General features: G+C 39.0%; 1 protein-coding gene across 1 annotated transcript in view; it reads right to left on the reverse strand.

The window, feature by feature from the left end:
• The window catches only part of kalrna (kalirin RhoGEF kinase a), a 136,272-nt gene that overhangs the window by 25,739 nt on the left and 83,606 nt on the right, over positions 1-26,927 (reverse strand). The window contains exons 39-40 of the mRNA XM_053328288.1: positions 18,424-18,502; positions 17,285-17,452 (exon numbers count right to left, since the gene is read on the reverse strand). Coding sequence (XP_053184263.1) covers positions 17,285-17,452; positions 18,424-18,502 — 247 coding nt within the window. The remainder of the gene's footprint in view (positions 1-17,284; positions 17,453-18,423; positions 18,503-26,927) is intronic.

Genomic DNA, 26,927 nt, shown 5'->3' on the forward strand with positions numbered 1-26,927 from the left:
TTGATTGATTGATAACTTAATTTTACCTGTAGTGCAACAGAATAACTGTACAGGCCCAGTAATGTGTTTAATCCAGTACATCTGGCATTGTATATAGTATATGATAGTGTTTATATTATTTTATTTAATTATTATTAAGTATACATATACACACACCCATGTATTTATCTTTTCTTTCTTCAGTGACAAAGAATTCCTTTGCACTTGTTAAGCCACTTGAACTTGAGTGACTTTCAGCTCAGGAGTTAAACAATGTTGAGTGGCTTACAAATATGAGATGGTGAGCAGGAGGGGCAGGTGGGCCCCGCCTAAAATGACTTATTTTTTATTTTAGGTACTGTATGTGTTATATGGAGATATCAGTAGTTTTGTGTTGTTTTGTTTGATTACAGCTGTGCCTGTATTTGACACATTGAAAACTGACATTCAAACTCTTTCAATTGACCAATTTGTTGTAGTTTCTTCACTTTCTAACTGGACTCTGTCACCTCAGCACAACAAACTCTGCTGGTGGAAACATGAGTTGTAGCAGTAAGTCACATGGTTTCCAAAAGTCTGTTTATCACTTCATCTGTCTGCTACAGTGTGACTAAGAAGCTCAACAGTCAGCTAGTGATAAAATGAAAATGAGGGAAAAAATATTTTGAGCAGAGGTCGATGTAGGAGTGTGTCTGAGCCAGGGTTAATATTGTTCTTAAAATTTTCATTTAGTTTTTAAGTGTTTGTTTTTAATTTCAGTTTATTTTTAATTAATTTAACAAGCGCTTGAGTAGTTTTAGTTTAGTTTTTGTTTAGTTTTAGCTTTCCAGGTATTCAAAGAAGTCAAACTGAACAGGACAGTTAAAAGCTTAGTTTTGCATTGTTTCATTTTAGTTTCATTTTTATTTTTATTTCAGTTAACTATATTATTTTTTCACTGCTAGTTTTAACTTTAGTCTTGGTTTTAGTTAACTATAATAACCTTGGTCTTAGCTGGACATTTATTGCAGACACAGACAGACAGACTACAGTCAGCTCTATTAGCTCAGTTGCCAGCTGAGTGAACACACAAGTTATTTCTCTAAAATCTCTCTCTCACTCTGTTCCAGTGTTTTAGAGTTTCTCCCTTAAGTGCTATTGAGCAAATCCAGTCATGTGTTCCTGAGAGCTGGAAACATGTCATAGGCCATCTGTTCACCTGTGTGTGCATGTGTGTGTGTGTGTGTGTGTGTGTGTGTGTGTGTATATGTGCGCTTTCAGCAGCACCAACGTTAGTCCTTGAGTGGTCTTGACAGCTCAACTCATTAAAAGGACTGGAGCACAAATGCGCACACACAGACACACACAGACACACATACACACAGACACACACAGACACACACACACACACACACACAAGACTGGCTGAGACGTAATTTCTTTGACCTTTCCTCTTCCAAAGAAAAGGGATGCTACAGAACCACAGTGCAGTGTGCTGCTGTCAGCTGCTGAACCGTCACCACTACAACCACAAACTAACCACCACACATAGTTGAACTCATTAATTGCACAACATGCCCTTTTTCAAAAGCATGCCTTTAGTTTCAGTTACTACCTTCCAGGCAGCCACTATTTGAAGCATTTCATTTAATCTCCTTCATTATGTCAAAATGATTTTTTCTCATTTTGCAGTCACGTACTTGCAGTCAGACTTCATGCTCAGTACAATGGAACCAAATGAAGCAATATTCAAGTCTCTGAAAGATGATTTTAAGACACAAAACTAGTGACTAAACATATATTAAAGATATTCTCATCAACAAATCCCATTAAAGGATCTATGCCAGCAGCGAGCTAGTCCATCTTTTAATGGGTTAGGGTTGGATTATTGCCCATTTTTACTAAATCTTTTAAAAACTATTTTCAGCACATTTGATGCTTTAAAGAGTATTTATGGCAGCAAGATTCTGTGTACAGGACTGACTCACAATAAACTCAGATGGGCCTGTTTTTTCATGATTTGTTATTGGGGGAGGTTAACCAACCCTGTGGAAATGTAGGCATATATATTTTGTGTGATTATTTTAATTCATTGGGGAATACACCTGATTAACAACACTGTTTAGGATTGTGTCTGAGGGTAGATGTTCCATCAGTGAGTGAGGGCTGACAGAGTTACAGCTTATTTTAATACTCATTTGACTAATAATGACTCATGATGGAATATATGTTCTGTGTTTCCCTTTGAGATTGGAGACACACTTTATTTGATATCCACAAACAAAGAGTGGCTTGCTTCATTTAGTGTTCATTTATATTGACTGTTTTTGCTGAAAAAATGGCATCAATACAACATTCCTGTTATTTTGTTTGTGAAGAACAAATATGGTTGAGGGAATAAAACAGTGTAATAATTCATATATTGAAATGTCATTTCTGGAAGGTTAATGAGACTTTAATTTCAGCACCATGTTTTAATGCCTCGCATAGCTTAGGGGCAGAATTAGATGTGATGAGGTCTAAAATTCTATAAAAGTCAAACAATCCACCATTATTATCTCCAGAAAGGACATTCCACAGTTGTGATCCGAGGCATGGAGAAAGAATGAAGAGTGGAAGGAGAGAACAAAGGTGACAAAACACTCAGACATTCCAGTCTTTGAGACAGAAAGTATTTAGACATACAGTATTAGATCATCATCATGCAATCAGATGGCATCAGAACAAAAATGCCAGATCATCTTGATCCCACATTTGTCCGTGATCCTGGTCTAACAGATCATGCCAGGGTATCATGTAGTTTGATCCCTCACAGCAGTAACAGCTGTAAAGGGTGGCTTTTAATTTAAATCTTTCTTCATCCTCCATCCTTTATTGCAACACAAGCTTCCCTCAACAAAACATTTGGAACAGAAATAAAATGGGTCCTCATCAGTCTTCATTAACTGAGGTTCCAACTGGACTTGTAATGTTAATTAAGTTACTTGAATGATTTTCATTTAATTAGTAAGTATTAAAAGGGGGAGTACTGCAGCATTACTTCTCTGTATAACAGTGAAGAGTGAGTGTACTCCACAGCAGCGTCACACAGACGGCCGTAGTCAGGTGAGACCAAACAAGGAAGCTTTTGTTCTGTATATGACAGAAAGACAGACTGTCTACTGTTAAAAACCCCATCACTCACTATCTTTAAATTACACACACACACACACACACACACACACACACACACACAAAAGGCATATATGATTGTGCAGCTATCCTTGTAAGGACCTAACCTTACACACCTTACCTCTAACCTTAACCAGGTCCTCAGAAATTACACTTTGCCTCATTACAATCAGACTTAGGTCACCATGAACACTACTGGTCCTGTTAGAAAAATGCACGGACATGAACATGCACACACAGATCTGACATCCAGTCTGTAGACACTAAAAAAGCAATGTAAATTTAATAGAAGAGGGTTTCGGCCTTCCTCCCATTCTCTCTCTCTCACACACACACACACACACACACACACACACACACACACACACACACACACACACACACACTTGGTTCCATTCTGTAATTACACTACACACACACACACACACACACACACACATTTTGTCTATGAATGGCTCTATTGATGAGAGGACTGAAACTCAGATCCACAAAGCTTGACACACACCCACATACAATCACTCCTCTTTGAATACCTGACTTTGAATAGGTTTTGTCTAATTTGGCAAAAATGTTGAGATCTGGTGTGTGTCTGCCCGAGCCACTGAGACAGGCAGGATAAATGTCTATGTGGTCAGACAATGTCAACAGCTTGTTGTCTCCACACGGCACCCTTCTCTCAAGTAAGACAATCAGCCTAAAATATAAAAAGATCATGAGTTGGTATTTTTACTGACTCCCCCCACAAAAAACACTGAAAAAATGCTAAATGTTTACTGGAGTTTACAGAAAATAAGAACAGCAGTCATGGAAAAAATTCAAATTAGTTTAAAAAGTCACTCCAACATATTAATAATGTATTTGCATACATATGATTTTTATGATTGTTGATGTTTTATATCTGACACGTATATTATTTATACACAGTGCCAGTCGCCCACTTATTAAAAGGGCTTTTCTATTGTTTTACCATAGACTGGACATCATCAGCATAGTAATGGAAAGACCTCCCACGTCTGCTGATGACACATTGAAGGTGGAGCATGTAGAGGGTAAACAGCATGGGGCTGAGAACTGATCCTTGCAGAACACCACAGTTGACAGAGAGTGATCTAGACTTGGATCCTCCCAGTGAGACATACTTAGTCCTATGGGAAAGGTAGGACTGAAACCACTTAAGTGCAGAATGTAAAAGTCCAACATTGTGTAGAGGCATTCTAGGAGGATAGTGATTCTTCTCGAACAGAGTGCTGCATTTGACAATGTGGATCAGAGTAGAAGTGACATTCACAGCCCTGAGCAAAGCTGTATCAGTGTTGTGTGCTGAAAGAAACCCTGACTAGAAATGAGGCTGGTAAGGTGGTCCTGAAGCTGAAGGATGGGAAAGGGAGGTAGATCCGTAGCCTGCAGGACCTTCTGGGTATAGGGTGGGTTTCTTGAGGAGGGGCAGATGACTCTAAGGGGATGAGAATGAGAATGTATGATTTGAGTGGAACTGTGGTAATGGGGTCCAGGGCCTGAGGGTTTAATCTTCCTGATGATTTCCTCAATGTGGCAAGCTTCCAGACAGAGGGTCAATGACAGGAGGAAGCAAAAAAGAAGAGCTGGGCATCAGAAAGAGGATGTTGTTGACCTTGGCTCTGTAAAAAATGATGAGCTGTTACATTGCTCATCTGTAGCCCCAACCGGCTTAGGGATTAGGGTTTCAGGTTGTGGCTTCAGGAGATGATTTATGGTGGAAAAATATATGCTTAGAGTTGCCAGGGTTGTTATTAATTAGGTTGGAGTAGAAGTGTGACAGAGCATCTTTAAGGGACTTTGAGCATGTCCTTTGATGGTCACACAAGGCATTAGAGTTACCGGCCTCCAAACTCGCCAATCAACTGCACCTCATATTAGAGCCCACATCAATGCTTCTCGGAGTTCAAGTAGCAGAAACATCTCAACATCAACTGTTTAGAAGAGATTGCATGACTCAGGCCTGCATGGTCCAATTCCTGCAAGTAAACCACTACTGAGGCGATTTATTCAGAATTCAAGGCACACTTAACCAGCGTGGGTACCACAACATTCTGCAAAGGACACACCATCACATCTGGTTTGTGCTTAGTGGGACCTCGTACAAGTTCTGCAAGGGCTACTTGACCGAGAGGCAGACTGATGGAGTGCTGCATCAGCTGACCTGGCGTCCACAATCACCTGACCTAAACCCAGTACTCAGCACATGTGGGAACTCCATCAAGGCTGTTACATGATGTATAATTCCAGGAAAGTTTCTAAACAGTCCAGTAAGGAAGCTAACGGTAATATCACTGTTCATTGGTGGATTGGATGGCATTTTGATCGTAAAATCAGTGGGATTTCCCTTTAATGCAAGAGTCAGAACGCTGCGAAATGCCATAAAAGGATGATGTAAAGAGGTGGAGGATAAAAGACATAGTGTAAGTACAGGATGTGAAGAGTATTAGCAGTACTTAGTAGCTGTCTCTTCCACTGCCCGCCTGCTCTCCGCCCATCATGCTGTTTTGTCAATGACAGGAAGAGACAGTAATCTGGGAAGATGACATTCCTCTCATACCTCTCTCTCTCTCTTTCTCTTTCTCTCTCTCTCTGACATATTTTACACACACGACTACAGTAAGTAATCACCTAAACAATACAGACTAATTATCATAGTAGTGCGCTAATGATAGGACAGGGCATTACGTGTCTATCCACTGTTAAATTGTGTTAACGCCTTTCAGTGGAGTGAAATTAATGTGTTGCTTTCAGGTTTGATACTTTCTGCAATAAGAAAATAAAACACATCTAACTATTTACTCAAAGAAAACACTGGAATTGTCTCAGTGCACAAGCATAAATTAATGGTATTAGAAAAAAACTGTAGATTTCATATGAATCATTTCCTAAAACCTTTTGCAACTGGGAACTGTTGAAATGTACTCTTGCTAATAAATTATAAGTTTCCAGTTAAGTTCATAGGTTTAATAAGTTCCTCAATATGAAAAAAATGGAGAACTATAATATTATGGTAATTAATCATTGAGATAGACACTCTCAAACACTTTGGTCCCCAATCAAAGGAAGCTACCTACAGTATACACATAAAAAGGAGTCTTCACACAAAAGTAGAATTACTAGACCACATAATAATAAGTAGGTTTTTTCTAAGGGGCTTTTACACAAGTAAGACTGACTTCATAAGCTTTCTTCTGTTTCAATGAAATGTGTTCCTATAGTGTGTCTCATCTTCCTCTCACTCTATCTGTCTGCATTCTGTCATAATAGGTTTGATTCAGTCCTAAACTGAGTCATGACCACTCCTAGGAAACGTGGGATTAACAGTAGCAGTGGAATTATAGTTAATGGAAGTCCTCCCTTTTTTCAGTTGTGAATGAACATGTCATAACCAGCAACTGTACACTTGAGATCATTTGTCACACTTTTCAGGAATTCTCCACCTTCAAAGTAGTGTCACTAGTAACAATCAACAGCATACTATAATATGTCCACCATCTAGAAGAGCAGCATGATAATCTACCAATAAAGTTGTCACCAAGTATCTAGACTGAACTCATAATTATCCTCCAGTATATCAGGCTGCGGCTCTTCACCCGTTATGCTATTCTTTACATTTAAGCTTGAAAAGATGGCTTTTCTTTTAAATGACAGAAATATTAGTCACATATTTTAAATATTTACTTTCAACAGTATTTCTAGGTCACACTGTTATACATATATGATGAATTCAACAACACAGACTTGGTAACCCTGAAAATCGTTTGCTGTGGGCACAAGCTCATTCATGAGATACGTCATCCATCGCAACAAAGCTGACCCTGTTTGCTCTCTCCATTTCAGCTTAGTTAGAAGAGAAAAGCTCTTAGTTCATTTAGGAGAAGTCCTTGTGATAAGAAGAAGACACTTTGTGACTAAAGGCCAGAAAACACTCCTCCTCATGGGAGCTGGGAGACATTACCAGAAATATTCATGGAAACGGAGAGAGCTTCCAGAGATACAAGATTGAGAAACCTCTAGTGTCATGAATAAAACATTTTATATATGTAGAAATCAATACCACTTCCTCTTTTCTAAAGGGGAACAGAAGTGAAACTAACTAAAAAAAGCTTATTATCTTATTTCCACATCACAGTGTATATCAGGACAATTATTTGCCTTGAGTTTGCTGGCTCACTATATACTGTATGAGGAAGAAGTGAAATCTGAAGCTGGGTTTGAGCCATCACTCACAGAGTAATTAATTCCATTTTACGTCATTATTCTATGGAAACCATGCTTGTTTTCAAACTGTTGTAAATACAATAGCAGGTACTTTCCTTGCTACAAACAGTATGTCATACAAAGAGACTAAACCACCTTCCTTCATTCTAGTTGTTAGGGTCATCAAAACAGTTGCTAATACTGCCGACACTCAGTGACCTGATATCCCGATTATAAGAGATCTTTAATATTTGTTTAAAACTGAACTGCAGGACTGAACCCCGAATCACTACTGATGAAGCAGTGGAATGAAGACTTTGCTAATTGCTGTCTCTGTCCATTATCTCTGCTGGTGCGTGCGTGTGTGTCTGTGTGTGTCTGTGTGTGTGTGTGTGTGTGTGTGTGTTTGTCAGGATCCAAGTAGTTTCCTGTCCATCCGCAGGGTAAATGGGTACTTCAACACCCCTAATAGTCAATTATTCTGTGTGTGTGTGTGAGAGAGAGCGAGAGAGAGCAACAGCAACAACAACTACTATTCTTCATATCAATCTCATATCAGTCTCAAGTTTCGAGAGTTCTGGGCCAGAAACAAAAAAGATGGTAATCATACAGTTCACAAACGTGCTGATGCAAGTTGCAGCACACACACAGAGCGAGCATAGAAACCAGTCCAACCAGCTGAGCTACAGTTCTGACCAATGATGTATAACACTACGTGACATGTCCTCCACATGCTTCAGAGTCAGAGTGATCCAGACATTCATCTTTAGATCTGTAATGAGATGCATTTCCTGGTCAAACAGAGTTTTGATACTATAAGCAGACCAATCAAATCCTTGAAATCTGATTGGATCAAGTTGGGGTAGCTTATTGAATACGGCATGATACAGAGTGATTAAAGCTGTATTGAGTTATGGAGCAGAAGAGGACTGCTGTCTGATTGTTAGATTAGGAGGAGGATGAGTGAGAAATTAATAAATTAAGACAACACAACACCTACTGCTCTACTGGCTACTGAGAAGGCAAGTTCAAGAAGAGCCATCACAAATATTTTCATGTTTTCTAGAAGGGTAAAGGATTTTCTATAAAAATATCACAAATTATTTTGTTGATGTGTGTTTGACATATGAAAAGAGAAGTCAATCAGAACTAAAACTTGGAACACATATTTCTTTATTTCACTGTCTTGCATAAAGGCATTCAACTGATGGATATCAGTAACCTGCTTCCTCAAACGCTCTGATGGGTTCCTGTCATGTGATAAAACACTATCAGAGCTTATAAAATGCAGATTAAATGATATTGTGTTCCAGCCTGTGCAGGCCTTCAGTTTTAGTGGGTGTGTTGCTTCACATGGTGTTCAATGGCAGGTGAACAATTTGGGATTATGAAAGAAATGTTGGCCAAGATCCATCACGTGTGACCCTGATGACCTTTGAATGTCACCCAAGTTATTAGATCTCACTCTCTCCTCAGAGTCGTTTGGATGTGTCTACACCTGGACTCACAGCTATCTAGTTGGAACTGAATCCCCATGGATTCATTTTGGCAACAAGTTTGAACAGCACCAGTCTGAAACCAGTGTAACCACTTCAACTAGATGCTCTCTATTCTGCTGTCTGTACAGTCACTCTAACATGAAGTTCAATGGCTCTAAATGAGGCCAAAGTCTGTCTTTCCAAACACAGAGTAGAGTTAACCTTTAGCCAATCATAGCTGCAAGCCAGCCTGCCAGTACACACCATACACGTGCTCTTGAAGGTGCAGAGAGACCTGGACCTTTAAAATAAAAATATCATACCTGTCAGAGCTGTGTAAACTGGAGAGATGCCAAAGTGCTAGTCAACACAATCAAATGACTGTTTGATTTAAGCTCATTTTTATAAAATCTAAAATTGAAATAGAAAAAGACTCGAGTGAATTAATCTGCCAAGCCTTTTAGTATTATTGTATTAAACGTGTTTTTAAAAGTTATACCTTTTTACAATCTGCAAGACAATACACATGGAAAAAGAGAGTTATGGATTACATGTGTACATGTTTTCTATTCCAAGAAGTGCAGTGACTGAATGAGAAAAGATGCTAAAATGTTCAAAAACATCCTGTTCTGACCACGTTTGAGCTTTTCAGCTTGGTGTTACTGAAAATCAACTGAGTCTGTGCCAAAGACTAATCACTAGTTCTTCTGCCAAACCAAAGTTCATTGTCTTCCTTCAGTTTTTCTGAGAATCAAAGCAAACTGGGATAAATGTCTCCAGCAGACAGAGGGAGGATAATCCATTACATGATGTGCATGTACTGTAAGGACTTTTATGGACTCTGCAGATGCAACATAAACTATTGATTGTGGTTGCCTGCCTGAACCAAAGTCCCACTGATCCTCCATGATGGACAGGCATCTGGCTGAAGGAGACTACTGATAAACATGTCTATATAACATCTTTATTAAAAAACATTATTAGACTGTTAAAGCAGCACCAGTGGTATTATCTATTAACACTTTTCACGCAAGTTTCCATATCAGTCATTTAACTGACTTAAGCCAGGAACTATTTTTCTATAAACTTATACAAGTCCTCAAGCTTAATAAAAACGTCAGTGCTTTCTAAATGTTCCAAAAATGACAGGAATGTTTAGAGTCCTAGTGCTAAACTCCATACCTCAGTCAGAGGTATCAAAGTCAGACAGCAGAAAGTTATTCATCTGATTACAAGAACTCGCTTCTCAGGAAATTATAAACATCGCCTGTAATAAGTTAAGACAATGCTGTGACTTTTTATGGTGAGAATAATCTCTCTAATAAGGCACCCTCAGTTATTTGCTCTAACCAACTATGGACATGCCTATTAAAACAAACAAATCACACACCTGCACTTAAATGAACTAAACAGCTCACTCACCCCTAACCCAACCCTAACACTAACCCAAATCCTTTGTTTCCATACAGCACTGAGTTTACACCAGACATGTTTTCTGATGTATATGAAATACTTGTTTAAATTGAATATTGGACCAGGATTGCCCTTAAAACTAGTTGTGATGCCACACATCATTCTTGCAGTCCTGCCCCTTAAATCTATATTTTCAATGAGCTCAGAGAAACGTTCCACTTTCATCAGATGCATGTGAAAACAGCCTTCATGTGTCAAACTCTGCACATACATCATTCTGCACAGTTAAACTCAAACATCCAGCTGTAGGAACAAGAACAACAACATATTTTTGAGTGGAAGGTGATTTTAAAGTTTCTTACCAGAAAAAAAAGACTTGGTAGCTACTGTCAAGTCAAATGAGCTGAATAGATTTACAGATCTGATTACAGAGTTGACTTGTAACCACAACAAGAAACATAAACAGTACCGCCGCACCTGACCTGAAACCAAACCATGCTGCACTCAAAGTCTGGACCCGCTTCAACCCTTTAAATCGTTTCTTTGCCTGGAGAACGATGCTGGCTTTTGTAAGTCTTTCATCACCTTCGCAGTTAGCAGTCGTTGTCACCTGGTGTCTGAATGTAACCTGGCACAGAAACTGTCATAATTTTGATTCATGACTTCTGAGGGAAACTCAACAGAAACCACAGCAACTGTCTGTGTGTGTGTGTGTGGGGGGGGGGGGCACAGTGATTGGGGGAATGCAGAAAATGACTACAATATTGTATTTAGTCAGTTTAAGTCATTCAAGTGCTGGATAAATACTCCGTCATAACCACATAGAAATATACACACACGCCCTTCATAGCAACTGACTGAACTGCAGGAAAATAGATTGCTCAATCCAACGTCTGATTCTCCAACAAAGACAGACACACTCCTCTTCTGTGTGTCTCACCCTCACTTTCTCTCTGTGCATAGGTGTGTGTGTGTGTGTGTGTGTGTGTGTGTGTGTGTGTGTGTGTGTGTGAGAGACAGAACTTCTACTGAATCTCTACTGAATTAACTATTTAATTAATTTTCAATATCAAATCAGTATCCACTGTAGTCATGACAAATAATGAAAAAACAAAAACAGGAATTTCTCTGTCTGTTTTGTCTGTTTGTCTTTGGCTCATCTGCCCCTTTTTAAATCACTTACTGTTTCTCTCTAACACACACACACACACACACACACACACACACACACACACACACACACACACACACACACACACACACACACACACACACACACAATATAAGTAAGTAATCACAGGCACACCTCGTTCGGCTGAGTTCTGTGTAGATTAAGAATCCTCTTCTCTCCCTCATTCCTCAACAGCACACCCACATAATATAAAACTTGCACAACTCATAAAATACGCACAACTTTACACCGAGCGCCTTACACCCCCCCACACACTTACACCCCCCCCCACACACACACCCCTACCTTTACACCGAGCGACTCGCACACAAACACTTTCTACATCTCTTGTCCCACCTGTGTAGCAGCAGCAGCAGCAGCAGCGGGTAAGAATCCATCCACAGCAACGCCGGCCTCGCTTCATCCTTGCACACACATCCTACACTCACACACACACCTTTCTCTCTTTATACTACACACACACAAACACACTAATTACTAACTGGCCAACCGACTTGTTAACCAGACTGGCTGAGAGTGTGTGCACACCAAGAGCTTCAAGTCCACACTGCTGAGATTCAACAAATACATGAGGGAGAGGGAGAGAGAGAGAGAGAGAGAGAGAGAGAGAGAGAGAGAGAGAGAGAGAGAGAGAGAGAGAGTGCGAGAGAGAGAGAGAGAGAGAGAGAGAGAGAGAGAGAGAGAGAGAGAGCAAGAGATAGAGAGAGAGAGAGAGAGAGAGAGAACAAGAGATAGAGAGAGAGAGAGAGAGAGAGAGAGAGCGTGAGAGCGAGAGAGAGAGCGAGAGAGCGAGAGAGAGAGAGAGAGAGAGAGAGCAAGAGAGAGAGAGAGAGAGAGCAAGAGAGAGCAAATGAGCAAGGAGGAGGAGCCTACACACACACACAAACACACAGTCACATACTCTCAGACACAGTAGTTGAGTTTCTGTCCCTCCCTCACGTACATACCTCAGTTCTCAGGGGGGAAAAAAAGTCAGTGTTAATTATTGTGGAGGGCTACTTTCTCATTGTGGAGAGCAAGGACTCAGGTTCCAATACTGTGTGTGGTTTTATATGTGTGTGTATATATATATGTGTGTGTGTGTCTCAGAGAGAGAAGCATGAGAGGGAAATGTGTGTCTTAAGCCCTTTTAAAGAGGAATCTACTTTGTAGCATGGCTGTCTTCATCTATCTATTCAAGTAATGGCTTTTTGGCATTGGGACATAGGACCCTGTAATGTAAATGTGCTCTAATGGATCTATTTAAATATGACGTTGACTATTATTGATAGACGTGAAATGCTCGTGCAACGTTTGGGGCTGGAGCAATGACACTCCTGGAGAACGGTGTTGTGTCAGCAGCATTCACATTCAAGTTTTTGAACTGAAGTGCACTTATTTAGCAATTTTCTACAATTTTCAAAAGTTTTATTAGTTGCCACGAATGATGCTGGCCTTGCCACTTTGAGCATTTTTGTATCAGTCACCTGCTCAAACATGTTGATGGGAGGATTGAACCACCAACCCTGCCATTAATAAAACAACCAGCTTTACCTTCTAAACCTAAACCACCACACTAAACACCCTGTTCTTCTGCTTTATATGTTATTGTGGCAGCATTCAATCCAGAAGCATCTTCCTAAGCATCGAGTATTAAGCTTCTCCTGAGAACATTCACTGTATATTTTTAAAGCAAGATACTTATTAGAAAATTGTTTGCAGAAGCTCATCTCAGCTTAAGCAAAAAATGTCATCTAAGGATATGTTGCTCCCTCCCTCTCTTATTCAAGTTCAGTGTTTATTTCTTTATCTCTCGTTGATATCATATTTCATGTTAGACTTGGACGTGGTCATTGAAGAATGACATTTGCCCAATCAGGTCAGCACTCAGCATTTGAAGGAGCGATGGCCTGTGGATGTGTGTGTGTGTGTGTGTGCGTACCTTATTGAGCACTGCAGCAGCAGGTAAGACAACACACATACACACATTTAGCCTAGATAAAGCTCTGTTTCTCTGCAGTGTCCCATTTTACACACTGTATTCTGCTGATGTAAAGCATACTACTTCACCTCTACATCTACGACTGAATGCTGTAGGCTACATGGTTGTGACTAAAATTACCAAGCTTAGTTGACAGCCTGTAATTCCAGAGGTATTTTCATGAAAAATACACTCTCATAACAAAAAGGACAAAAGAGCCAGAGGATAACCATCATCATTTGATTTGACAACAAACTCAGTTAACCACAGGACTTGCTGAAATCACAGCTCTTACTTCCATCTGTCATCGGGACTTAAAACTTCCGCCGCGACTGGTTTTTCACTTCAGTTAACTTTGGAGCTTCAGTGTCTTCCCAGTCTTTCACAGAGGACAAGGAGACCTACTTTACAGAGCAGTCACAAGACACGTCGTGCACGCACACATGCATGCACACAGGAGACAGAGCGGACGGAGGGAGGAGGCCGGAGCGCTTTAAAAGAACTCTGCAGAACTTAGATATCCGGTGCCGTTAATTAGCAGTGACTGTTTAGGGTTAATTAACTGTTTGACTCATTCATTAATGAACAGAAGACAGTTAATTAAATACCCGTCAGCCTCCACTCACTTTTGTTGAGGAGGCAGTGTCTGGTTCTGTCTGGATCTGGATTAACACCATCAAACCTGATTTTTTTTTAAGCCACAACTCACATATATGCTTTTGGGGGGGGGAGAGTCTGCACAAAGTTACATGTCTATTTGCTTCATATAATGAAATGAGAAGGTGTGTGACATGTTTGCTTCATGAGGAAAAGCTCTGTGTGTTGTGAAACTGATTAGCCACTGCTGAAATTGGAGTGAAATATTTAATTGGTTAAAATTAGGCTAATGCTGGGATACTAAAAAAATGAAATTGAAATGAAAAAAGTTTTGAGTGCTGAAATGTTTTCTTTTCCCTTGTACAGCAAAGGGGCATAAAAATCAGTAACTAAATCAAGTTTTTAAAAAAAGACCTTGTAGAACCCGATAATGTAATAATTTCCTGATAATGTAGTGCATTTCCCAATAATGTAGTAATCTCTGTATGATGATGTAATAAATTACTACATTAACGGATTACATTATTTGGTTAACCTTATTTTTGCAGAACCTAATAATGTAATAATTTCCCAATACTGTAATAATATTATTAGGAAATGCACTTTATGCACATCAGGAAGTTGTTACATTAACAGGTTATATTTGATTTTTTATTGAGTTATAATTTTTTTTATTACATTATTGGGAGTTATTACATTATCAGGAAGTTATTACATTATCAGGTTCGACAGATGTATTTCAGTTCACTTACTTTGACAACATAGATACATTTTAAAACTATGAATAAGCCGTGACATCAATTTAAAATGATGAGACCAAAATGTCTGAGTCTCACTCATAAAAAGCAGACTGCACTCATCAATGTTCAGCTAGTTTATTGACCATTTGCTCTTTGAAAAGTTAATTTTCAAACTGTTAACCCACTTGAAAGCAAATAGCTCAGTCAATATCAAGTGACTGTTAATGAAGTGTCGGTAAGCTTATTTGCTGTTAAATAGAGCGAGTCATAAAATTAAATAAAGTGTGATGTGTAACTGTTCTCACCACTGATATTAATAGTTTTACTGTCCACGTCTTACAGTGGAGGCCTGTATGGTCTGTTACTGTAAATCAAACTGTATTGATAAGCTGAATCCACCAACACTGTGCACACCAGGATCTCTTCAATATGTCCTAAATATCTTAAATGTGTGTGCGTGTGAGCTTATTTCCATGTGGAACAGCTGCAGTTGTCTGATTTGCGTCTCTCGACAGCAACACAAAACACTCTTTTCATCTGCGAGAGCAGGAAACTGACCATGGCTGCGGCAGGCAAATCAGCTGATCTGACACTCTGCGTGTGTGTATGACCAACTTTCTTCCTGTTGTTTATAACCTCAGCCAGACATACACTGCAAACTGGGTTGCAGGCCAGTTATATTTGTCCAGTCAAGTCAGTTTCATTTATTTAGCCAAATATCACAAACTTTACAATCTGACAATCTATACACCATAAAACACTGCTGCTAAGGTTAAACTAAGCAGGGAGCACCCACGCAAACTGTGGATGTGTGTGGTTGTGTGGGTAGGTGAGAGGATGTTTGTGGCTATGGGTGTGTTCAAAGTTTGGTATGTCAGAATCAAGAGAGTCATGAGATGGGAGGGAATTACCTGTGTGTGTGTGTGTGTGTGTGTGTAACAGGTATTCCTCATGTTGTGGGGACTTAAATCTGTTTACACAGTCACATGTTGGGACTTACCTTTCTTTTGAGGACAAAAGCTAGTTCCCATAGTGTAAATCAATCATATTTGGATGAAGACTTAGGGCTTGTATTGCTGTCTTTGTAAAGACCAATTTGTGTTTAGTGAATCTCACTCATTGTGGCTTTCAACTGCTACATCACAACTATGACTCTGGATGTGAGATTAACAACTTTCACCATCTATTTCCTCCACACTGTAAAACTTCCATAATAATGCGAGGTGAAATCAGCTGATCTTTATTCATCTTCATAATGACAGGCTGCAGCACAGTGTTTCAACATTTAGGCCTGACAGCAGCTGTGTGTCTAGTATTGATAACAGTCAGAGGTCAAATGTAACTTATGGCAAGTGCAGAGAGAGTGTTTAAGCAGCTCCACAGCGCCCTCTATCAGCCAGAACATCACAACTACAATCTGACTGTGTGTATGTGCACGCGTTGTTTGACCTCAGAGACCAGGGAAGCTGTGAAGCAGTAACCACAGCAACCATACGTCATTTCATCTGTCTCCCATGTGCAAGCTCTGTGTACAGTGGTAACCGTGGTAACCATAAAGCATGACAAGACTGTGTCTTTATGGAAGTTATTGACTTATTCTGACCAGCTGGCATTTTATGCAAAACATATTAAATGGAAACTTTTCTGGCTTAAATTAAGCTGAGACTCTTGTTAACAGTCATCATGTAAACAGGCACACAACAATAAACTGAACAGTGTTTTTGAGGCTTTAGAAACAGCATGATCACTTTACCTACAGCAGTGACAAAATGTTCCTAATGGTGTAATAGAAACAACAGGTGCAGTGAGATACATTCCATTAAAAAACAGTTAATTAACAACATTTATCTCCAGGAGCTCTGTACAGTGTCTCTGGGGTTTAGTAGAGAGAGCAGAACAGGTTTTATTCATGTTGCAGAGTCCACAGCTCACCAATAGGGGTCAATATAGATCAGGTATTACTGCATTTGAATGGTTAAATGTACTTTAGGGAACATCACAGCTGGACTTGGGTTTGGCTGCCTTTACTTGCAACATAATAACTGGAAAGCCTTCACACTTTGAATAAGGGGAGCTCTGAGCATTACTTACGACACAGGGTTTCAAATGTATGCAAAAACTGTACAGTACAAACAAATCTAATGTTTCATATTATTTATAAATGTGTCTGTGGTTTGAATTTGGCAAAATGTATACTAGTTATAGGAAGTTGAGGGGACAAAGTATCAGGGTTAGTTTTAGTGTCACTGCTGGACCTTTGGTAAGTGACTGCTTTGTTGTCACACTCAATAAAGATAACTACATTTATCTACAATGAACCATGAAGAACATGCTGATCCTGGGCCAGAAAGAGAAGTAACAAATTAGATTAAGTATTTAGGTATAATGTCCTCTTTTTCCTATTTAATTTATATTTTCTATATTTAACTTTTCTTATGTTTATGGCTTTGTGTGGAAAACCTTTTTATACTCAGAGCCATAAAACTATATCATTATTATTGCAAACCAATTCATGACTTTTGATCTTTAAACCTCAGACTCAGACTGTTCTTCTTACCTTTACCCGAGCTGAAGAAGCAGTCCATCTCCACACTGGAGCGTGAATGGGATACACATAGCGTGGAGCTGGGAACAAGCCCCTCCTGCGGTGGGCTGCGGTCAGTCGTTCGGACCAGACACCAACCGGGCCGCTCACTCGGCCTCTCCAACAGCTCCACCGTCTGGCCTGCAGAGACAAACAGACGGCTGTTTTTAGTGGGATATTAACTGAGCATAATGAACTTGATGTAACATGAGTAAGATGGTTTAAGTTTATCTCGGACTGCTTGAGCTACAAACCTGCACCTAACTATTCCAGCTGGTAGACTGAACCAATCTGAACATTATTCCAGTCTAACAACAAGGTATCAGTTTTTAGCTTCAAACTGTCTTATTAACATGATTAAAGTGTTTTGTCATCTAGGAAAAACTTTGTTTTGAACAGTAACTATTTTTCAGATGTGATTATGTTTTCTTTAAATACATTAACTGACTAAACTAAACCTACTACTTAACACCTACTGTAGTGATCAAATGTCTGATAAATGATGTTTTGGCCACTTTGGGGCAGCAGAAACCAGCTGTGAACACAACAATGACATATTATCAACGTGATTATAATATAGTTGACATGGTAAACATGTTAGCAAACATTTGCTTATTCACACCTCTAGCAGATATGAGACACATCATCATCCATCTGGAGTCACATTTCTAGTCTCCTGGTAGATTTAAGTTCACTCTTCTTTCAGCTCTGTTTGGTCTCTAACTCCTGAAGGCTTTAGCTGCTTAATGTTCCACGATGTTCACCAGCTTGTCACTTACTGCTATGTCTGTCTACTGTTTGGTGCCTGGCAGGTGTGGACAGTTGTTTTCTTTTAAAACTTTTTCACTGAAAACAGCTGCCTGTTAAGATTAAAAATCACACCATGTGGGCAGTGAGACTCGACCAAAACAGTGCAGTTGTAGGATGGAAACTTATCATTTGATCCCTATAAAAGTAATGATTGTAGCTGCTTTCAGTTTACTGGGTTTAGGTTTAAACAAAGCTACCCAAGAGCTTTGGGAGTAGCAGCTACATCCCAAGCTATGACTGACCACAAACAACAGCTAGACTTGGACCAATGTGTGAGAACAGGACAGGGAAATTCTTCTTACCAGTGCTGACAGACATCTCTGTGCTGCATCCTGCTGTGAAGTCCTGAAGGACGACCGTCAACTCACAACCACCAGAGAGCTGTGGACAAAAAGACACATAGGACTCAATATACTACTCGTGCTAACAATAGGAATGTTAGCAGTGCTTTAAAATGCTGTCATGTTGTGGTTCTTTAGCACATTTTTGCTTAAAACAACCTTAAGTCATTTTACTTAAGAAGAAAAAACTTAATACATCCCTGAGTCAGGATGAACATCAGTGTTTACAGAAGAAACACTAAACAGTTCCACACAGAATGATGTGCTTGCTGTTTATTTCACTGTGAATTTCACATTGAGCGCCAAACAGGTTTCTGGAGCCTAAGGGCAACTCGGTGAACCTAATAAATTAAATGTTTTCTTAGATTTAAAAATACGAAACCCAAGCAGCGACTTGTTTGTGTTCGCAGAGTTAAATCCTGTGTAGGGTTGAGGAACAGGACGAGCAGGCATTATGTGAATGTGTTCAAACACTGAAATCTAACAGGGAAAGAGCTGTGCTGAACATGAGAGAAGCCAGACAAGCTACAAGAGAATGAGTGCAAAGTCCTGATTAGTACAGAAATCAACCATGGACTAAAGCCTGGCCTTGTGTTTTTACTGGCACAAATGAGGCCGTGTAATGTGAAAATTCATCAGAAATCTGAATCATTTCCTGACCTGGAAAAGACTGAACTCTGCTTTCACAGAATTTTCACAGACTATGGGAACGACAGAAATTGATGCCAATTTACACAAGTGTAAATACTGTATGATGATGTCAGGACTGTCGAGACAGTGTTTATAAAAAGCTAGATACATTTCTAATGCTTTATGTCTGGTAACTCATTGTGTCAACACACTGAAGCCACTATGAGTAAGAGCGTAAACCAAGTATATTTTTGTCTATCAACCATATTATGCAGAGGCACCACAAACATCAATATATAAATACATACATAAACTGTTGAATGTTGGAATGATTTTACAGATACTGAGCGACAGGCTCTCAGGTGTATTGCAACTGGAGATTATGAGTTGAGTGATTAGTATAGCGAAACCAAATACATAATCCATAATTTCAGTCATAAAGTCATTATTGCTTAATAATCATATTTATTACTGAGTAAATAGACATTGCCTCCCTCCATCACACACACACACACAGTAAGACACTCAATAGTAATATAATTGACGTCTTACTTCAGCTTGACCTTCACTCCCATTAAGTTAATCACATGACTACGTAGCAGTAAAACAGTAAACACACACACACAAACACATATATGTAGTACAAATGCAAATCACTAAATAGAAAGACACATATTCAGAGTCAGATAGTGAAGAAAGAAGAAAATCTGAGCTTTAAGAAAAAGAAAGAAAGAAAAATAAAAACCAAAACAAACTGATGAAGCTTCCTGTACTGTGCTGACCCTGACGCCTATGTACGGTGGAAACAAACTGTCAGCTGATGACTGGGCAGCCGATTGTGCTTCACTGTGGGCTTTGTTATGCCAGCACATCACCTGGATCTGTCCAATCTTATGTCATTACTGTTGATACTGTGGAGCTGATGTTTCTGGTGTTCCTCTCTCTATCTCTACACACTCTCGCTACACTGAGCTGGTGTTTTATCTGAAAACTGTGTTTATCTTCAGACAGACTTATCTGGAAAGCTGCATATGTTGTTCACCTGCATATGTGTAGAAATAATAGGTATCAGCAAATGTGAATACTAAAATCATGCATCAGAAAAACCTTCATGACTCTCATTAAATAAATATGAATAAATGACTTCAAACATTGAAAATTAAATAAATCTATGTTTAAAAGCACAAAACTGGCTCTGTACTGCTTTGTCCTCGTCTGCTCCACTCCACTCCCCTGGTCTTGGAAAATGTCAGGGAGGGTGCTTCTAAGTGTTTTGTGTGTGTGTGTGTGTGTGTGTGTGTGTTAGTTCATGTGCGTAAGCAGGCGCTCTTTGCCAGGCTAAAGATCTCCTAGCAACAAGGACCCCCGTTTCTATACAGGTACAGGTGACTTTATACCTAACAGATGGTCACGCACACACAGTCTTTAAAAAGGCCTCACACACACACACACACACACACACACACACAGGTGTTTTCACTTATTCTGGCTGATTAGACCTCAGCTCAGATTGAAGGAGGAGCCATATTGGGCATTATGTGATGTCACCAGAAAGCTTTATGTGCTATTAAGAATTTTATGCGCTCCGTTTGCTGCTTGTTACAGAGAAACCTGCTTAACACAGAGTGCAAGTGACATACAGTATGAGGGAGCAGGTATGATGCTGAATCTCTATCAGCTGATAATCAAAAACAGCAGTAGGTGGTAGGGATAATGGTTAACTGTCATTTCTCACCTTTTCTTAACAGCCGTTAAGTGTTAGATTCAGCTATGATAATCCATCTGAAGTGTGTGTTGTTGTGTAGTCTGCATTGTTTTCCATGTTACTGTATGTGCTGTTTCCAAGCCCAGCTGGCTTAAACTGGCACTGTGCTGCTCGGGTTTTAAATACACCCAGTGTCCTTACACCTGTGAGACAGATGTCAATCAAGCAGAGTTGGTACAAACCTGTTTGTACAAGTAAAGGTCTAAACTGGCAAAATAACTGAAATATGTAGGTGGACTACTGGTGCAAACAGCCGAACGAGTCTCTGCATGTCTACTATGATCAGGTCGCTCTTGCAAAAGAAATCTTAATCTCAATGAGATTACCTGATTAAATAAAGGTTATATTATATAGGTGTTACTATTTATCATGTTGATTGTACTAAGATTTTGATACATTTGATGCAGCCCAGTATCACGCCAAAGTGTGTAATAGACTTGCTAATGATCCTCTACAGCAGTGGTCTCCTAGAATAAATACAATAGATAGAGTTTAAATGAAAAGAAAATGTAAGAATTCAACATTTTCAGTCAGTAGAAGCAATATGTCAGAATTTAGAATTGGACTGTTGTCATTTCTTCACTACTTCTCTAATCTGATAGTCTTGTTCGTGTGTGTGTGTGTGTGTGTGTGTGTGTGTGTGTGTGTGTGTATTTGTGGGTGTGTCTTGTGCTCGGCTGTTATCTGTCATATGACCCATTGCTGCACACTGAAGACACAGAGGCACGCCAGCTTGTGATGGTCATATGTTAGAGCAGAGGAAGACTGTGTTAAGCAGAACGAACCCGCATCAGCCTCATTCAACACGGGAACGAATCCAACCTGTTGACACCAGAAAACTTGCATGTCATTCACTGTATAAAAGCCGCTCAATGATTTTCTTTTCTTAGTTGTGGGTGGATCTACTTGACTGTGCTCTGTGTGTCCAGCAGCATTTATCAGCAGCTCGTATTAAGTGAAACAGTGATAAGCTGATAAATACTGAGCTTCAAATTTCCTCCCTTACTCTTTCTAACCTTAGTTTGACAGCATATATTAAGACATTGCTGCACAAATGCTTAAAGCTTTACATAACCTAACCTGATTCTTAACATGTAGATATACAAGACAGCAGTATTTAACTGTTCCAAATGACCACAAACACCCACACTGATACATGTTGGCATAACTCATCTGAATTTCTCATTGCACTGGGTTAGGGTCAACAAGTCAACACATATGCAGATGGCTGCTTTGAATTATCACAAGGAAAGCACCAATGCACCAGGTCAGTAAATGATCAAACCTACAAGATTAGCTTCTGCTAACTATCATTACACTTGTATATATTTACTTTCATTACCTTCTCTTTCAGCTTTCCCTACATGAATCAGCATTTTAGTGTCTACACACACTCATATGTTTAGTTCATAGACTATGTTGCCTGTTCAATGCAAATAACAAAAACTAAATGTTTGTTGTTTTTTTTTTGGGGGGGGGGGGGGGTTTATACAAAATCCATGTTTACATGTTGCTTATCTTCTTTATTTATCTTCTAAACAGTATAGTGTTTATTTTCAGTGCTATATGATAGCTGCATGGCAAAGCTCTGTTATCAGAGCTTCTCTCAAACATGTGAAAGACTTTGCACGTCACTCTCTGTTTAAAAGTATTAAAACTTAAAATATAAGCAGCTTCAACAAAGAAAACAGAGTGTGCATGTGTTTGAACTTATTAAGCAATTATCAAGTCTGGGTTGATTTTTAAAGTGTGCAGGAATTAGCTGGATTAGTAGTACTGTAGTGGTTACTGGGCTGATGGTGCAGAGTTGCTTTTAATCCTAAAGTTCTAACGTGGTGTTAGAATAAGCTTTGATAATTAATGGTATTGCAAAACGATCAGACTCAAAGGCAAGAGACACAGCACAATGGAGTTCAATTAGGAAAAAAGAGTACAAGGAAAAAACAATCAAGACTAAAATAAAGTACCCTGTAAAACAGACTATTTAAGGTTATTAGCAATTTGAAAAATCAAAGACATTTTCAAATGTTTTAGTTAACAGCTAACTAATAGCTTCAAAGGAATGAGGAGGAAAAATGTGAACACATAAACCAAGCAGTGGCAGTGACAGGCTTATGTGGAAATATTTCTGACTGTCAGGGACCACCAACCCTCTCTCCTATGAATTACTCTCATATGCAACTCATTTGCAAAGTGGACTTAGTGATATTCTGTTCCAGTGAAGGACTAAGTGTCACATTTTTTAAACCGCAGGGCCCTGAATTCAACACTGTAGAAACACCTTTTAGACTGCAGACATTTTTAATAAAGATCACAATCTCTCTCTCTATATATATATATTGTTTTGATGTCGGTGTGACATATCCAATGAAAACATTAATAATACTTTTAATGGCATGAAAGGCAAAACTGCACAGTAATGGTGAGAAAAACGGTGGATTTGTGTTTCCTGATATGCGTATTTATCCAATGCAAAAAAGTTACAGATTGACACAATTCAGAGTATGTTCAGGGTGAGAAGCACTACACTACTATAGCACTACTGTTCAGCAGACAAAGTGCAAGAAATACTTATTATATAAAAGGTGTTTTTGTTTGCAAGTGTATTGCCTGCAGATATGAATTTCAGGGAGAAAAAAATGTGGTTACATCAGTGAAAGAGTAGATGCTGGGCTTCACACAGCTCCTTCCTGGAGTGGAACTCATGGAAAAAGCATTCAAGTCCCAACTCTGAATAGTGGGTTACTGCAAATACACCTCTATTTTGGGGGAAACTCCTCCCTGTGTGTGTAGAACTGTGCACAGGTTGGGATTGATTCTAGTATTAACTCCTCATGGCACGAGTCTTGAATACTGCCAAGCATTAAAGAAAGCCAGTGGGGTTTTGACATGGTTCCACTGTGGCAGTCAATGTGTTATTGTAGAACTTGAGCTGCTACTCCATCCTCCATGCAGTCTTCAGCAACAACAAACTCTACTAGCGTCACACATCATGGAAATACAAGGTAGTCCTAGCAGAGTCATTGCAGTTTTTGCGTAACCTTCCTGATGCTCACAGACAGCAAAGATCCCTGCAGTGTATATGCAGCAACACTGTAATGCATAAATGCAAGTGTGCACATAAAGATGCTAGTTACTTTTTATGCTTTTGATGCCACACTGAATGTTAGACTGTTAGACAGCAGCACTATAAAGAGGTGTTTAGTGTTTGTCTGCGTGGGAGCTAAAGAGCAACTGGTTGATCCAGTCCAGCATGACACTGGCTTAAAATACAGTAGTAAGAGTCAAAATTAAAGTCAGTGTAAAAAAAAAGTTCAGCTGCTACATATTATGTTGAAGCCACAGTGTCTGAGCTGTGGTGTCTGAGATTAAATGTAGTGCACAGAAACCAGTGTGACAGTGTGTTGCTGTCTCACAGAGGCCAAGACACAGGACAGTTTAGAAACCAGTCTGATGACTGCATCAAAGGTTCTATAAGCCAATCAGATCTCTGTCAATCAAAAACAGTGATTATTTACTACAAAATACAAAATTAGATCCTGATCACACAGGACATGTGGTGTAGGCCTCAACATATGAGGAGCACTGCTCTACTTCATGGCAGCTGCAATGGACTCCAATGATGAGTTGAGCAGTGAGTGGTTGATTCTCAAAAGATAGATTTCAAGTGATGCACCTCTCTATGTCCTGCCTTTATCAATGGTTTTGATATTTACATTGAATGGATTGACTTTTTTTAATCATCTTTCTTTTTTTTATTGTGCGGTCGCTAGTAGTAGTGACATTTCACAGCCATCTCTACGGATCTTTTTGGCCTATTTAAGCTGGTTTTGTTAATTCACATTAACAAGTCAATCTCAGCACTCATCAACCACATGTAGAGCAGCAGGCAGTGGTTTTTAGCAAATAAGCCCACTGTACGCTACCTGCCCAACATCAAACAGATGGACAAAGTTAGCATCTATCTGATGGAGAAAGTCAAATGTTGCACAGCTCAGATGATTAAACAGAGCTAAAGGAGAGTGAATATGGATCTCAAATTCTCTGGATGATAACATTGCTCAGTGTATACTTTAAACAGTATAGTGTATGTGATGGCTGTTTAAGCTGATCTGCCTTCTAGAGGCACACTATATACATTTCTATTTAAAAACTCATTTTAAGAGCAAAACCAAAGACACAAACACTCCTCAATTCTACACAGATTTTTGTTTTAAATGTTGGACTTTTTTTTTCTTTTATCGTGCCAATATAAAGCATGCACTTTTGCAGAAATGCTGAACTCAGCATAACACCAAGTCCCTATTGCAAACGGTGGTTAACCTGATCTCAATTTGAGGTCAAACAAAACACAAAAGACATTTACTTCAGATCAACAGTGCTTCAACAACATACTGAGTGAAATATCAGGCCAATTAGTGTTCTTCCAAGTTTCTACACTGTGTCCTTTCTATTAAGGTAGCAACTAAATTAGACTTTATAAGATTCATCTTTGACTGTTAATGCAGAAACTACATATGAAAACAGTGCTGCAGTGTGATGTGCTCAGTGAGCTGAATGAGTCCAAAACAAAATCAAAGCACAAAGTGCAGTGGCAGTCTAAGTAAAAACATAAAAATAGTAATTTCTTTACATGCAGTCAGAAAGGTAAATAACACAGTGTGTTGACACTGTTAATCCTGTGTGTCTGTAACATGAATCTGACTTCAATTCAGTCGTCTGGACACTTACGTTTCATTCAGCCTGTCTCTGTGTGGCTGCTAATGGTCTGTTTCCTGTCTCTCTGTCTGCCTGGCACACACACCCTGTTTAACCATTAATCTCAACCATTACACACACACACACACACACACACACACACACACACACCCTCCTGCAGTCCAGCTTTACAACACACTCAGAGTCAATAACACATATGATCTGGATAAGCATTTGAATCAGTGACCAAATCTCAACAGTGTCGATTAAACCTTAAAGATGACGACACAAACTGAGACAGAGATACAAGGAAGGCTGAATTTAACAATCATAGATCAACGTAACAGGAAGTTCAAGTGAAAATTAAACTTTGTTGATTTCGTCGTTATGCTTCAGCAGTTGTTTTCATTTTATAATTTCAACCTGATTGCACAGAAATACATGAAATGACTGTGACCTTTTAACATCGCATTACAATGGTAGTGGCGTGTAATGTGTTAAAATGACATGTTGTTACCAAAGAAACAATGCCAATAGAAAATCAATTAGGACTTTTGGATATGACCTGAAGAAGTGAAACATACAGTATACCATATTTGGAGGAGGCAGGTTGGGAGGAAAGCTAGATAGTTAATTGTCAAAAAGTGGACTTATCTGCAGGAGACAGCTGTTTGCTTCCCGCTTTCAACCTCAAGTGTCACATTTCCACATTTTTGTAAACTGTAACTGTGATTGTCATGGTGTGAATTGTCACCATTATGACAAAGGTGGCCCAATTTTAAGGAAGTAGTAACTTTCATGCCAAACATGTTTTAAGTGAGCATTTTAACCCAAACGTCCACCTCCACGAAATACAGTGTTAAAAGGTCATGGTCATTTCACATGTTTCAGTGATATCAGGTTGAATAAATCTAGCATAAATACGTCTGCAGAGTGAAGTCAAAAATATTATTTATAAAGGAGTGATGTGTGTCAGTGTGTTTAGATATTTAATGTCAACATCTACTATGGCCGAATCACTTCATTAATATATATATGTAGTATAGTATTGATGTAAGTAGTATTAGTGTCTAAGCAGCTCAAACTAGACAGGTATAATAATATATAATGTTTCATTTTTGTCTAAAAATTCAAAGTTTAGTAGTTTAAAGCATTTTGGATTAGCTTTAATTTTACACATTTGTTATTGCACCAATGTTACTTCCGCTTCATTAATAATAATCTTACTCGAGTTATATATATATATATGACAGTGCTACTTACAGTCTAATAATGAAGCAGCAAATAATACTTAACATTAAGCAATTTTGATTCATTATTAACTAGTATGATTCTACCTGTTAGTACAGTGAGTGTACAGTGTGCAGTCCAG

This window comes from Scomber japonicus, chromosome 11 (genome assembly GCF_027409825.1).
Source record: "Scomber japonicus isolate fScoJap1 chromosome 11, fScoJap1.pri, whole genome shotgun sequence".
Taxonomy (NCBI): Eukaryota; Metazoa; Chordata; class Actinopteri; order Scombriformes; family Scombridae; genus Scomber; species Scomber japonicus.